We start from the raw sequence: 12,134 nt of genomic DNA on the forward strand, positions 1-12,134 counted from the left end.
AGGCTTGTCCAGTGGTATCAGCTGGGATCATAATAGTAAAATTGTGGTAAAAGGAGTAGAGCTGATTAGGGGCCAAATAAAAGGGATTTACGCATGGCAGTGGGGGCCATGGCTGAGGTGTTAAATGAACACTTTGAACCTGTGTTTACCAAGGAACGTGCTGCCCAGGTCATGGTGAAAGGCGAGGTAGTTCATACATTTGAAGAATTTAAAATTGACGAGAGGCGGTATTGGATAGGCTGTCTATACTAAGGCACCAGGACCAGGTGGGATGCATCCAAGGATACAGAGGGAAATTGCGGAGACCCTAGCCATAATTTTCCAATTTTCCTTAGACACGGTAGTACTGGAGAAATCCAAACGTTACAGCCTTGTTCAAATAAGGATGTAAATACAAGCTCAGCAACTACAAGCCAGTCAGTTTAACCTCTGTGGTTGGGAAGTTTTTATAAACGTTAATTAGACTCAATTAATATTCACTTGGGCAAATGCCAGTTAATCAAGGAACGCCAGCATAGATTTATGGGAAAAGAGCGTTCAACTAACTTGCTCGGGTTTTTTGATAAAGGTAACAGAGGGTTGATGAGGGTAATGCTGTTGAGTAGTGTACATGGACTTCCAGAAGGCATTTGATAAATTACACTTGTGAACAAAGTCCACCTTTAGTGGCAGAGGTAATTAGGAAGGCAGATGGAAAGTTAGCATTTATTGCAATGGAGTATAAAAGTAGGAAAGTCTTGCTACAACTGCATAGGGCATTAGTGAGATCGCACCTAGAGTGCTGCCTAGTTTTGGTCTCCTTCCTTGAGGGAAATACTTGCGTTGGAAACAGTTCAGTGAAGGATCACTAGGTTGATTACAGTGGTAAAGAGGTTGTCTTACGAGGAAAGGTTGAGCAGGTTGGGCACATCTCTTTGGAATTTAGAAGAATGAGAGGTGATCAGATTGAAACAAAATTCTGAGGGGGGTTTGACAGGGGTAGCTGCTCAGAGAATGTTTCTCCTTGCAGGGGAATCTAGAACTAGGCAGCAGAGTTTAAAAATAAGGGCTCTCCCATTTAAGCCAGAGATGAGGATGAATTTCTTCTCTCAAAAGGGTCGTTAATCTTTGGAATTGGCTACTCTAGCAAGCAATGGAGGCATAGGTCATTGAATATATTCAATTCAATGTTTTCAAGACAGATTTTTGATCTATAAGGGAGTCAAGGGTTATGGAGGCAGACAGGAGAGTAGAATTAAAGCCACAATCAGATCAGTCATGATCTTATGGAATCTGCTCCACCACTCAAGGGGCAAAATGGCTCACTCTTGTTTTTATTAATCCAGTCATTTCCGCAACCTATGGTGACTTTTTCCGGGTCTAATACTCTTCATGATCCCCTTACATTTGTCTACTCTTCTCATTTACAGCATTTTTCTCTCGAGGCAAAACCCCTAAATGCATTGATTAGCAGACAGTTTTCATATTCATAAGTATTCCAATGTTTGGCCTGGTTCAAGAACATTTCAGAATGCAAATGGCCCATAGCCTCATCTTACATTAGCTCTATTTCTCTCTTTTTAATCTTATTTCTCTTGTTTGCCCCCTTTTAATTTACTTGCCCAGTTTAAGTTTGTAACTTAAGTAGTAATGTTTATTTCCCTCAGGCATCCCTTTAATTTAGGCTTGCTTAGTTTTTTTCCCAAATACATCTCCTGTGTTCTATCATCATAGCTTATCTCCACTCCTTGCCTTTAATGTTAAATGTCATTTGGAAATATCTAACATTGCTTATCTTTTTATTCTAAGCCCTCATTGAATTTACTTGGTAAGTGAAACTTGCACTCTTCCCAAAACTTTGGGTGGAGGTAGCTCTGTGGCATAATCCACCGTTTCATACATTACCGTTATCCAGGTACATTATCCAAAATCCGGCCGTCTGAAAACTGGATATTATTCTCTTGGGAGATCTGGATGCCGCTCCCGGAACAGAATAAGCAGGGGAATGAAGAGGCCATTCTCGGGCTCTTCCCAGAGGATGGAATCAGTGAGTTATGCATATAGAGGACACAGTGCTTTAGTTGGTAAAGGCAATCAAGAAATAAGCCTAGGTTTAAATCCTGGTCCATACTAAATCAGCTACTCTCTGAAGGCGTTGCTATAGGAATGATACAATTAGCCTCAGGACCCCTGACTACAGAACATAAATTCAGCCACAGTTTTCTCTCCTAGCATCTGCAACCTGGTATACATGAATCTGCATTTCCAGGGAAATTAGAGGGGTGAATTGAATGCTTCTGGTGAGAAGCAAACATGTCATGAAAAGCACTAATAGTCTTTTATTTACAAAAGAAATATGAATGCAAATTCTTTCCTTCTATATCAGAGTCCATCCAATTAACTACCTGACAGTGCATCAGCATATTTCTCTAAATCTCCAGGATTAGACTGTCACATTTAGCAATTAGAATGACGGTGACATCCTATGGGTAACTTCCGTGTAAACAATGCTACGATGAGATGGGACAGGGGAAAATCAATCACACATAAGCTGTTTGTTCAATTGGAGCGCAACCCAAAATCCGGTAAAATCCAAAACGTGGCACAGTTTTGGTTCAGAGGGTGCCGGAATTTGGACATTGGGCCCGTGCTTCTTTTATCTTTCTTTTTAATCTGGCACAACATCACACTGCAACTACATACAGAAGGCAAGGTATTCACTGCCAGCCAAAGTTGAGCAAAATTGTACACTACAAAATAGCATTTTAAAGTAATCTTGTTTTGAGCTATTATAAAATAACACCACAGGTAATTACAGTCTCTAGATAAAAGTGTCTAGTTTTGTACCATTTTAGAACTCTGATCGATATTTCTTGGATTTGAAGTGGATGACTTTAGGGTCCTTGCTTTTGATAAATGCCACAATTGTACATGCGCATACCTCTAATCATGAGTCACATTTAATATACTGCACAAAACACAAGAAATTAGACACCGTAAAATCTTGATAGCACTGTAACTCTCAACAACTCACTTTCTAATATTGGCTAATTGGCATCCATCAAAATGCAGATGCAAATATTCTACATTTCTGCTATCGTGTGCTTTTCCGTGTTTTTCCTGAATTGAAGTACACTTCATTAGTTCAGAGGAAATCTTCAGTAATTAGAAAGATTGGCCAGGTGGTTAAGAACGAGGTTGAGTGTCTTGGGCTACGGGAAGATATAGACGGGATGGTCAAATGGGCAGATAAGTGGCAGATGGAATTTAACCCTGAAAAGTGAGAGATGATACACTTTGGAAGGAGTAATTTGACAAGAAAGTATTCAATGAACAGCTTGACACTAGGAAGTTCTGAGGAACAAAGGGACCTTGGTGTGTGTGCCAATAGATCTGTGAAGGCGGAGGGGCATGTTAGTGGGGTGGTGAAAAAGGCATATGGGACACTTGCCTTTATCAATCGAGGCATAGATTACAAATGTACGGAGGTCATGTTGGAGCTGTATAAAACCTTGGCGAGGCCACAGCTGGAGTACTGTGTGCAGTTCTGGTCGCCACATTATAGGAAGGATGTGATTGCACTGGAGGGGGTGCAGAGGAGATTCACCAGGATGTTGCCTGGGATGAAACATTTAAGTTATGAAGAGAGGTTGGATAGACTTGGGTTGTTTTTGTTGGAACAGAGAAGACTGAGGGGCAACCTGATCGAGGTGTACAAGATTATGAGGGGCATGGACAAGGTGGGTAGGGAACTGCTGTTCCCCTTAGTTGAAGGGTTAGTCACGAGGTGACATAAATTCAAGGTGAAGGGCAGGTGGTTTTGGGGAGCGGGGGGGAATTGAGGGGAAAAAAAACTTTTTTACCTAGAGAGTGGTGACGGTCTGGAAGGTACTGCCTAGGAGGATAGCGGAGGTGGATTGCCTCACATCCTTTAAAAAGTACCTGGATGAGCACTTGGCACGTCTTAACATTCAAGGCAATGGGCCAAGCGCTGGCAAATAGGATTAGGTAGGTAGGTCAGATGTTTCTCACGTGTCGGTGCAGACTCGATGGGCCGAAGGGCCTCTTCTGCACAGAGATTCTGGGATTCTGTGAATTAAATGAGGCAGATCCTGGAGTTTAAAATTTTAACCATCTAGCACATGTAGGCCATAACATCCACATGACTCAAAAAACATGAAACAACTGAAAGGTGCTGCCAAAACAATAACTGAACTTCATGCAGGTTACACTTAAAAGAAAAATATCTATCACTCCTGCTAGATCTCACGAGTACACATTATGCATGTCAGTAAAGGCCCAAACAAAGGCCGGGATTTTCCAGCCCTGTTCTGGGCACGACGCGCCAGCGGGCGGGTGCAGAAAATACCGCCCAAAGATTTTGGCCAAGAGCCACTGCCTATAAACACAAAATATTCAAGTGCCAGAAAAACTTCAGTACTTCAAGATTAAATTCCACCATTACAAATTGCACATCTGAATAACTCAATAATTCAAGTGGAATTATATAATCAAGTTCCTAAATTCTAAACATCTTACCTCAAAAATCTACATTTACTTTGCCTCAAAAAGAATACTTGTTAAATATAAAGCCATTTTGCTAATATCCCCAAAACAGGAAAAAATGCAGCACTCGAGACACAACTGGGTTAACCAGGTATTTAGTGCTCAAACTTTGACCAATTCTATCCACCATTTATATATCATGTCATTTTAAAACTAGCACATCAACACTGCAAAGGAAGCCAATACTGGGATCAAACCCTGTCAAAGGTTAATTTTAAGACTCATGATTTACTCATTTGCTTCTGCCTATTAGAAAGAAGATTTCTATAATGCGTGCAGAATTGGAGTCTTTAGTTTCTTGCAGAATCAACTTGTTCAAGTGTATGTTGGGATAAGGTCATCACTGAAGTGTCAAATGGACCTTTACTATGTTGACCAACTTTCTCAGTTTTAATTCAGACTGCCATATCTGCATTGAAAAGATGACGAAAGTCTCTCAAACTGCCAAAATACAGGACAATCAGCAAATAGCTTCACGTCAGTACCAAAAGTTGGCAACCTGTCTCAGACATGGAAGCCAATTCAGAAAACAGTAAATAGCACAAAATTTAAATACTGGCTCAGCTCAAACACCAGATAGGATAACAACTTTGGTCTTGCATTATCCAAGCACATTTAGAAAGAACACAGTTAGGAATTCTACTATAAACCCAAGAAAAATAGAATGAATGGCTACATTCATCTAATTTCAGATTTATTCTCGAGGAAAACAGCTTTTTTGAGCTCAATTTAATTCAACAAAATTATTCATCCTGCGAAGAGCGCCAATTACACGTTAGGCAAATAATCCACTTGCCGCCAGTTTCAGCTTACACAGGATATTCACACTATGTAGAAATTATGAAAGTTAAAGTATGTTTCTGCAAAGTTCATTAAGTAGTTAAACAGAATACAATCCACAAATGTCACATCATGCACTTAGGATAAACCAATGAGAAACTCATGAGCCAATAACCAGTTCAAAGCAAAGCCCTAAAATACATTATTTAGAAATCTGCAAATGCCCATTGAATACTCTCAAATTTGAGGTTTTCATAAGAGAATTCAATTAAATATTAAAATAAATCACTACTCTGATCAAACCATGCGAAAGCTCCATCTGCCACCTGCACAGCAGCCAAAGCTTCACAACCTAAACATACACAATCATGAAAAGCAACATGCATCTTACAGATCTGATGAACAGGATTTGAAAGGATTTTCATACCTTTTCTTTTTTCTGAACAAGCAGAGATAACACAAAAGAAAAAGGGAGATTTTAATAGAACCCAAGTACAAAGGCTAGATGAAAAAGACAACATTTTGGAGGGCAAGGTTGCAGCTGGTAGGTATAATCAAGTGATCCAATTCAATCTGTGCACATACACACAACGCACACCAACAAATATATCTACAAGATGATAACCAATGACTATCTAGACACTGGCCAAATGATTACCAGCCCATTACCACTTTCAGCACCTCCAGCTTTTGAAATCAGCTCCTTTGTTGCAGTGGGCACAAAATTATTCCAAACACAGGATTGTAAAATGCCAACTACCAGTCTTAAGTATAATTTTTTTGGATGGCAAGGGGGGAGGTTATGAGAATTAGGGAACTTCTCTCATTGTAAAAGAGACAACTTTCAAATTGGGTCAAGGGAAGTAGGCCAAGACTTTGCTTAATTAATTTACATGGATTTCAGCTGAGGTCTGAACAAGGTGCTTTTGATTAAAGCTTGCTCGCTCCTTTCATATCCGCAGCACCAGAGTCCACAAGATCCCCTGAAGTTACTCATCCAGTACCTTAATGATCCATTTCTGAATTTAATTAAACCACAAATTTCAGAACTGAGATTTCAAAACCAAAAGCTCATTCCAGAAGCTTCCTTTCTTATTCCTGCATCCAAAGAAACTCAGTTCCACGAATAGTCATTTGTTGTAGAACAGAATTTAAGCACTGCTGAAAAGAGACATGTCAAAGCTTTTTGTCCTGCATTTGTCAAGACACTTTGCAAGAATGCCAATATAAGGGGAAAACAACAATTTATGCTGTATGAAAAAGGGTGCTGATTGGTTAGCAAGTGGGCTCTGATTGGTAGAGGAGTTGCCATTGAGAATACACCAGTGATGGTGACTGACAATTAACTGCCAAGCATTGTTTGAAATTTAAACCAGGTAGCTTGACCCTGATTGGTCAAGGTATTGCCCTGAGGAATGAGTCAGCAAATGGCTGTCGCTTATTTTGTTTAGCTGAAACAGGCACAATGTGTACACATAACAAAAACAAAAATAAAAATAGCTGGAAAAACTCAGGTCTGACAGAATCTGCGGAGAGGAACACAGTTAATGTTTCGAGTCCATATGATTCTTCATCAGAACCAGCTCGTGCTTGCAAAACTCAAAGCACATTGTCCAATATCAGATGTGATTCTGTGATTGGACAATATTTGCTAAATAGTTCTGATGAAGAGTCATATGGACTCGAAATGTCAACTGTGTTCCTCTCCACAAATGCTGTCAGACCTGCTGAGTTTTTCCAGCTATTTTTGTTTTTGTTTCGGATTTCCAGCATCCACAGTATTTTGCTTTTAACAATGTGTACATATGTTCTGTCTGTCTGTACAGAACAGGGTGTTGTATATTATTATATGTAGCTTCCAGTACATGGAAATGCACCATACTGCGAGCCTGACTAAATTGGTCGTCAGCATAATTTTTAGCGCACTGATTTTTATTTAGCAAATATTGTCCAATCGCAGAATCACATCTGATGTTGGACAATATGCTTTGGGTTTTGCAAGCACGAGCTGGTTAGGTATGGTCTGTACCTTGCCCGTTGCAAACAGTGGCTGGGACATGCTGTCAGATGAAATCTGTCAGATAAGATCTGCCAGACTTTGGGATGTACAGCCTATACACCTAGCATCCTATTGGCACTGAAATTCATATGCCACATTACTCATTTGTGTGAAAGGCAGAAAGTCTTTTTGGCTTGACAGCAACATCCTGTTAGTGGCGAATTGTTACTTCCCCGACATTGGTTTTCTTGCGATTATGTAGTTTATATGTCTGAACAAAAGAGGTTTGCAATGCTGATTGTAAATATTTTCACCTGCACTCAGAACAAATAAATCCAAGGCAGTAGCTCGTCTTAGCACAATAATGCACTCTAAATTGCACCATGGGACAACTAGGCAGGAAGGTCATGATTGTCTGCACCAAAATTTCAAGTGTGGTGTTCAGCAGGGGCCAGGAGTTTTACCCACTGGGGACAATAACTGTGGGCAATCTCAGGGTTTACTATGCATCTTCCCGTGGCTTAAGGCAGCAGCATTAAGGGTCTGCAAGAGGCTGTGTATACACCTTCCAGCTAGGGAACGAAAGGGTGCAGCAGGAACATTTAAAATAGAATTGGAAAAAGAGACAAAAAGTGAAAAGTCTCCCATCAGTTCTAACAGACATCTTTGTCACCAAGATTGATACTATCTATTCAGCTGCCTCTTTCAAATTAGAATTTAGTTTAGAGAAAAATTTGTAATTTATTAAATTCATATTTTTTTCTAGCAAATCCATACCCAAAAACATATATTAACAGTAGCTATGAGCACTTGTCTAATTTAAACTACTTTAAATGTTCGATAAAGTCTGAATTGTGATCAAGATACTTTTGACAACCAGATGCAAGATAAAATTACTTGTACTCTGCCTTGGCAATGTTCAATTCTAATTCAGAAGTGATTTTTAAAAAAATTATTTCATGTGGGTGGTGCTAACAAGGCCAGTATTTATTGCCCATTTTTTAATTCCTTTAACCAAATGACTTGTTAGCCCATTTCAAAGGGCAGTTAAGAGTCAGCCCCATGCTTTACGTTTGAAGTCACATATAGGTCAGGCCAGGTTAAATCAGCAGACTTTCTTCCCTAAATGACCTCAATCGATCAGATGGGTTTTTAAATGACAGTCAACACAGACTTTTATTCCAGATTTATTTATTGAATATAAATTCGCAATCTGCTGTGGTGAGATCTGAACTCATGTCCCCATTCAGTCAGGCCTCTGAATTACTACCCTGGTAACAACCACAATGCCACTGTCCCCCTATTTGCAAGGCCAACAAGAATGGCTGGCTTACAAGATTCCCTTTAGATGTTAGCCATCAACTGCCATATCTCCCACTTGGAAACTGAACTAACTCATTTCCAACATTCCACTAATGCACAGGATTGGAAACAAGATTACAGCTAGGTGAAAGAACGGTGGCTTTAGTATTATATCAGTATCATGGCATGCAGAGCCCACCCAGAAAGAAGTGAGCTACTCTAAGACAACCCATTAAACAAGTCTTTTGTAGAATCATGGAAACTTGCAGCACAAATGAAGGCACGCAGCCCATCTTGCTTAATCCCACATACCTCTGTATTTTCGTCCGTTACCATATAATTCCTCATCCTCAAAGTACCTGTTCAACTCAATTATTTATGGAATAACTTTAACCATCTTTTCAGGTACAGCATTCCAATGTCAACTACTCTCAAGTAAAACTATTTCTCATCGCCCCACTAGACCTTTTGCCAATGACTTTAACTCTACGATCTCTGGTTATTGGCCCATTTGTCAGAGGGAACAGCTTTCATCTACTCTTATCAAAGCCTCTCATCTTCAAAACTAGATTCGGTTGTCTCTTCACCTCTATTCCATTCTTTGATCAAGATAACCAGAAATGGAATCTTACATTGCTCCAGAGATAATCCTAACAAAAGTGTCAACATTTCTAAAGCAGGCTCAATATTTAATATCAACATGCTATGGTACTGGATTGCAATAGGGTAAAATTAACACCATACAACCAATGTCCTGGGCTAGTTTTTAAAGGCAGCCAAACTCCCAAGATTGAGTGGGAAGAGTCTCCATTAAAGTACCATGTTTATGCGAAAGTTAAAAAAAAATCATGTGGTGCCTGGGTTTACATTGCTCTAATTCAGATTACCTTTTCTTTACCCTTGGCTGGGCTGGTGGATTTAGATATTGAACCAGTAGCTTCTTTCTCCACCATCCCAAAGTAGCGCTGCTCAGATTGCGTGTGAAAGGACACTGTTCCTTTTGGAAGTTTTTTAATACGAATTGCATGGTTTCTCTGGGCTGAAAGTACATCCTTTAGGAGAAAAAAAAGTTTTAATTACAGGTGGATAAAGCTAATACCAAATACATAGGCTACCAAGAAAAGTCTTGCTATGACATGTTATCATTAATATTGAGGATAGAGGTCGAATACCCTTTATCCAAAACCCTTGGGGCCGAATGCGTTTGGCATTCAGATGGTATTTTTGGATCTACAGTATATGCGGTAGGTCTACTTACAAGACAATAGCCTAAGCCTAGGCTGGCTATAGTCTACAAATACTAGGTTGTTTCTCCATTTGCCAACTCTCTCACACCCTACTTCTTACCTGTTAAGACTTATTACACCTGTAATATATTACATTGTTTTATTAACATACAAATTAATTGCATAGGAGTTGAAAAAATGTTCAGTTCAGGTGTATGGATATGATATTCAACCTGTACTAAAAAAAACATTTTGACATTATAGAAAAAATATTCAAATTTTAAGAAAACAATTCGAAGACCAGTCATCTTACTAGGGTTAGAAAACTGGAATTAAAAACATTCATCCTCTGTCTCTACTCGACATATGATTAAGTAATAAAACTGGGGAAGTTGCACTCAAACAGACAAATTGTGCGCAGGCATTGTGTGCCATATCATCAGATTGTGCTAGTTGAAACCATTGTGGGAACAAGCAACATCGGTGGAAAATTTTTAATTTTAATGGAAGAGGTGGGAGGAAAAATTCTCACTCTTCAACGCTGCCTGCCCTTAAGAAGGGAGCCTCTTTCCTCCCCCCACCCCCACTACCATGCATTTTGGGATCAGAATTCAGCATAACATTTTCAAGTGATTTATACTTTGCACATTAATAGCAAGAACAGTACAATACTTTACATTTAAGCATACCTCAAATTGTGCACACAAGAACTGTAAAGTAACTGTGTCACTTGAGCCTGAGTCACAAATTTTAAAAATAAACTTTTATATTTATGTCAAACACATTGTATAAACTGAATTATCCACTGTTAGATGGATAATCCAGTTTATAACTTGTCATGAAATCAAATATTTCAAAATGTTTTTGTTTATTTTTTCCAACTCCGAACCCCCTCCCTTCACAAGAACTTCAGGTGCCAACCAGTTCCATGAACCTTACTCAAGTGGCCACTCTCCGTGACTAATCAACTACCAGCATGGTTCAGTTGGCAGCACACGCCACTGGGGTAGTATGCTGTAGATTCAGTTACCACTCCAGGATTGAGCAGTGATATTGGCTGACACTTGAGGAGGGAATACAGCACTGAGGGAGTGCTGAGTGATGATGTTGGTTGATGGAGGAATATTGGAACCAATATTCCTCCATCAACCATCAAAATTAAACCAACTTTTGTATTTTAATTGTTATTCCTGGGATCTTGCTGAACATAATGACTGTTTGCCTACAGCAACTGAAACTAAGCCAATCCACTCGAAGTGAAGTACGAGGTGAAATTTATTAATTTTTAAACAGAGGTCAACTGTAGTGCTTTTGCCAGAGGCCCAAATGACAGCAATGAGCCAGAGGCCCAGTTTCTGTACTTCCTTAGTCATTTGGAAAGCTGACAATCAGTATTTAGACATAATTTAATACAAGTATCTAATATACAAGTTGAAGCACTTACAGGGACAACTGTGAACTCAACTTCATCCGAGATGTGGAGCTGAAGACTATCCATGATCTCACTAAAGTGGAAGAACATTCGAGCATCGCGATCAACACATTTAATGAAACCAAACCCATCTCTCATGGCTGCAATCACACCCTACAGAGACAAAAAAATAATCTGTAAATCTGCAAGAAAAACTTAGAAATGCAGATGCTTTCATTGATCTTTCGTAATTAACAAAACGTTACTCCAGACATTCTGAAGTTTGTCTATTCTTGCTCCCACCTCCATGTCTGTCATCTCATCAACTATAACTGCCTTACCTCTCTTTCTAAAATTTCTAAAGGCTCTTAAGACCACCAGTATTTAGTTATATCTGAGCAGTGTACTTGGGTTAAATCCAGTTGTTTAAAACAGTTAAAAGGTTAGCTTACCATTTCTCTGGTTTCTCCAGTCAACTCAAAAGAATCTGTCAGAATTTCAATATTTGTAGCACGTTCCAATTTGTCACGTCGATCAGTGGAGATATTAAACCTGACATGGTCACCTTCCAATAATGTCACTTTAGATCTGGTGTCTTTATCTCCAAAGGGAAGTTCTTTGGAAATGGCAAAGTTTACTTTGATGCGCCCAGGCAAAGGATCAGTCTGCAAAAAAATAAAAAATAAACAACTAAAATCAATGATTTGAACTAATCAACTTTGAATTCATAGTTCCTCTACAAGTACAATGGGCTCCTGAGTATGGTAATGAAGGTTCTCCTCCACTCACTGACCTTTGTTAATATTACTGCAAGGATTGTAGTTTTAGTTTACTAGTCAGCTCCCATGCTATGCACATAAACAAAAGGATA

General features: G+C 39.3%; 1 protein-coding gene across 9 annotated transcripts in view; it reads right to left on the reverse strand.

Moving 5' to 3' along the window:
• The window catches only part of csde1 (cold shock domain containing E1, RNA-binding), a 119,599-nt gene that overhangs the window by 37,592 nt on the left and 69,873 nt on the right, over positions 1-12,134 (reverse strand). For 5 of the 9 annotated variants that reach the window (XM_078546815.1, XM_078546812.1, XM_078546811.1 and 2 more), the window contains 3 exons: positions 11,716-11,928; positions 11,297-11,437; positions 9,514-9,678 (listed from right to left, as the gene is read on the reverse strand). In XM_078546815.1, the coding sequence (XP_078402941.1) occupies positions 9,514-9,678; positions 11,297-11,437; positions 11,716-11,928 (519 nt within the window). The remainder of the gene's footprint in view (positions 1-9,513; positions 9,679-11,296; positions 11,438-11,715; positions 11,929-12,134) is intronic. The other 4 variants (XM_078546819.1, XM_078546818.1, XM_078546816.1 and 1 more) reach the window with 1 other exon arrangement.

Source organism: Cetorhinus maximus, chromosome 8 (assembly GCF_964194155.1).
Source record: "Cetorhinus maximus chromosome 8, sCetMax3.hap1.1, whole genome shotgun sequence".
NCBI lineage: Eukaryota > Metazoa > Chordata > Chondrichthyes > Lamniformes > Cetorhinidae > Cetorhinus > Cetorhinus maximus.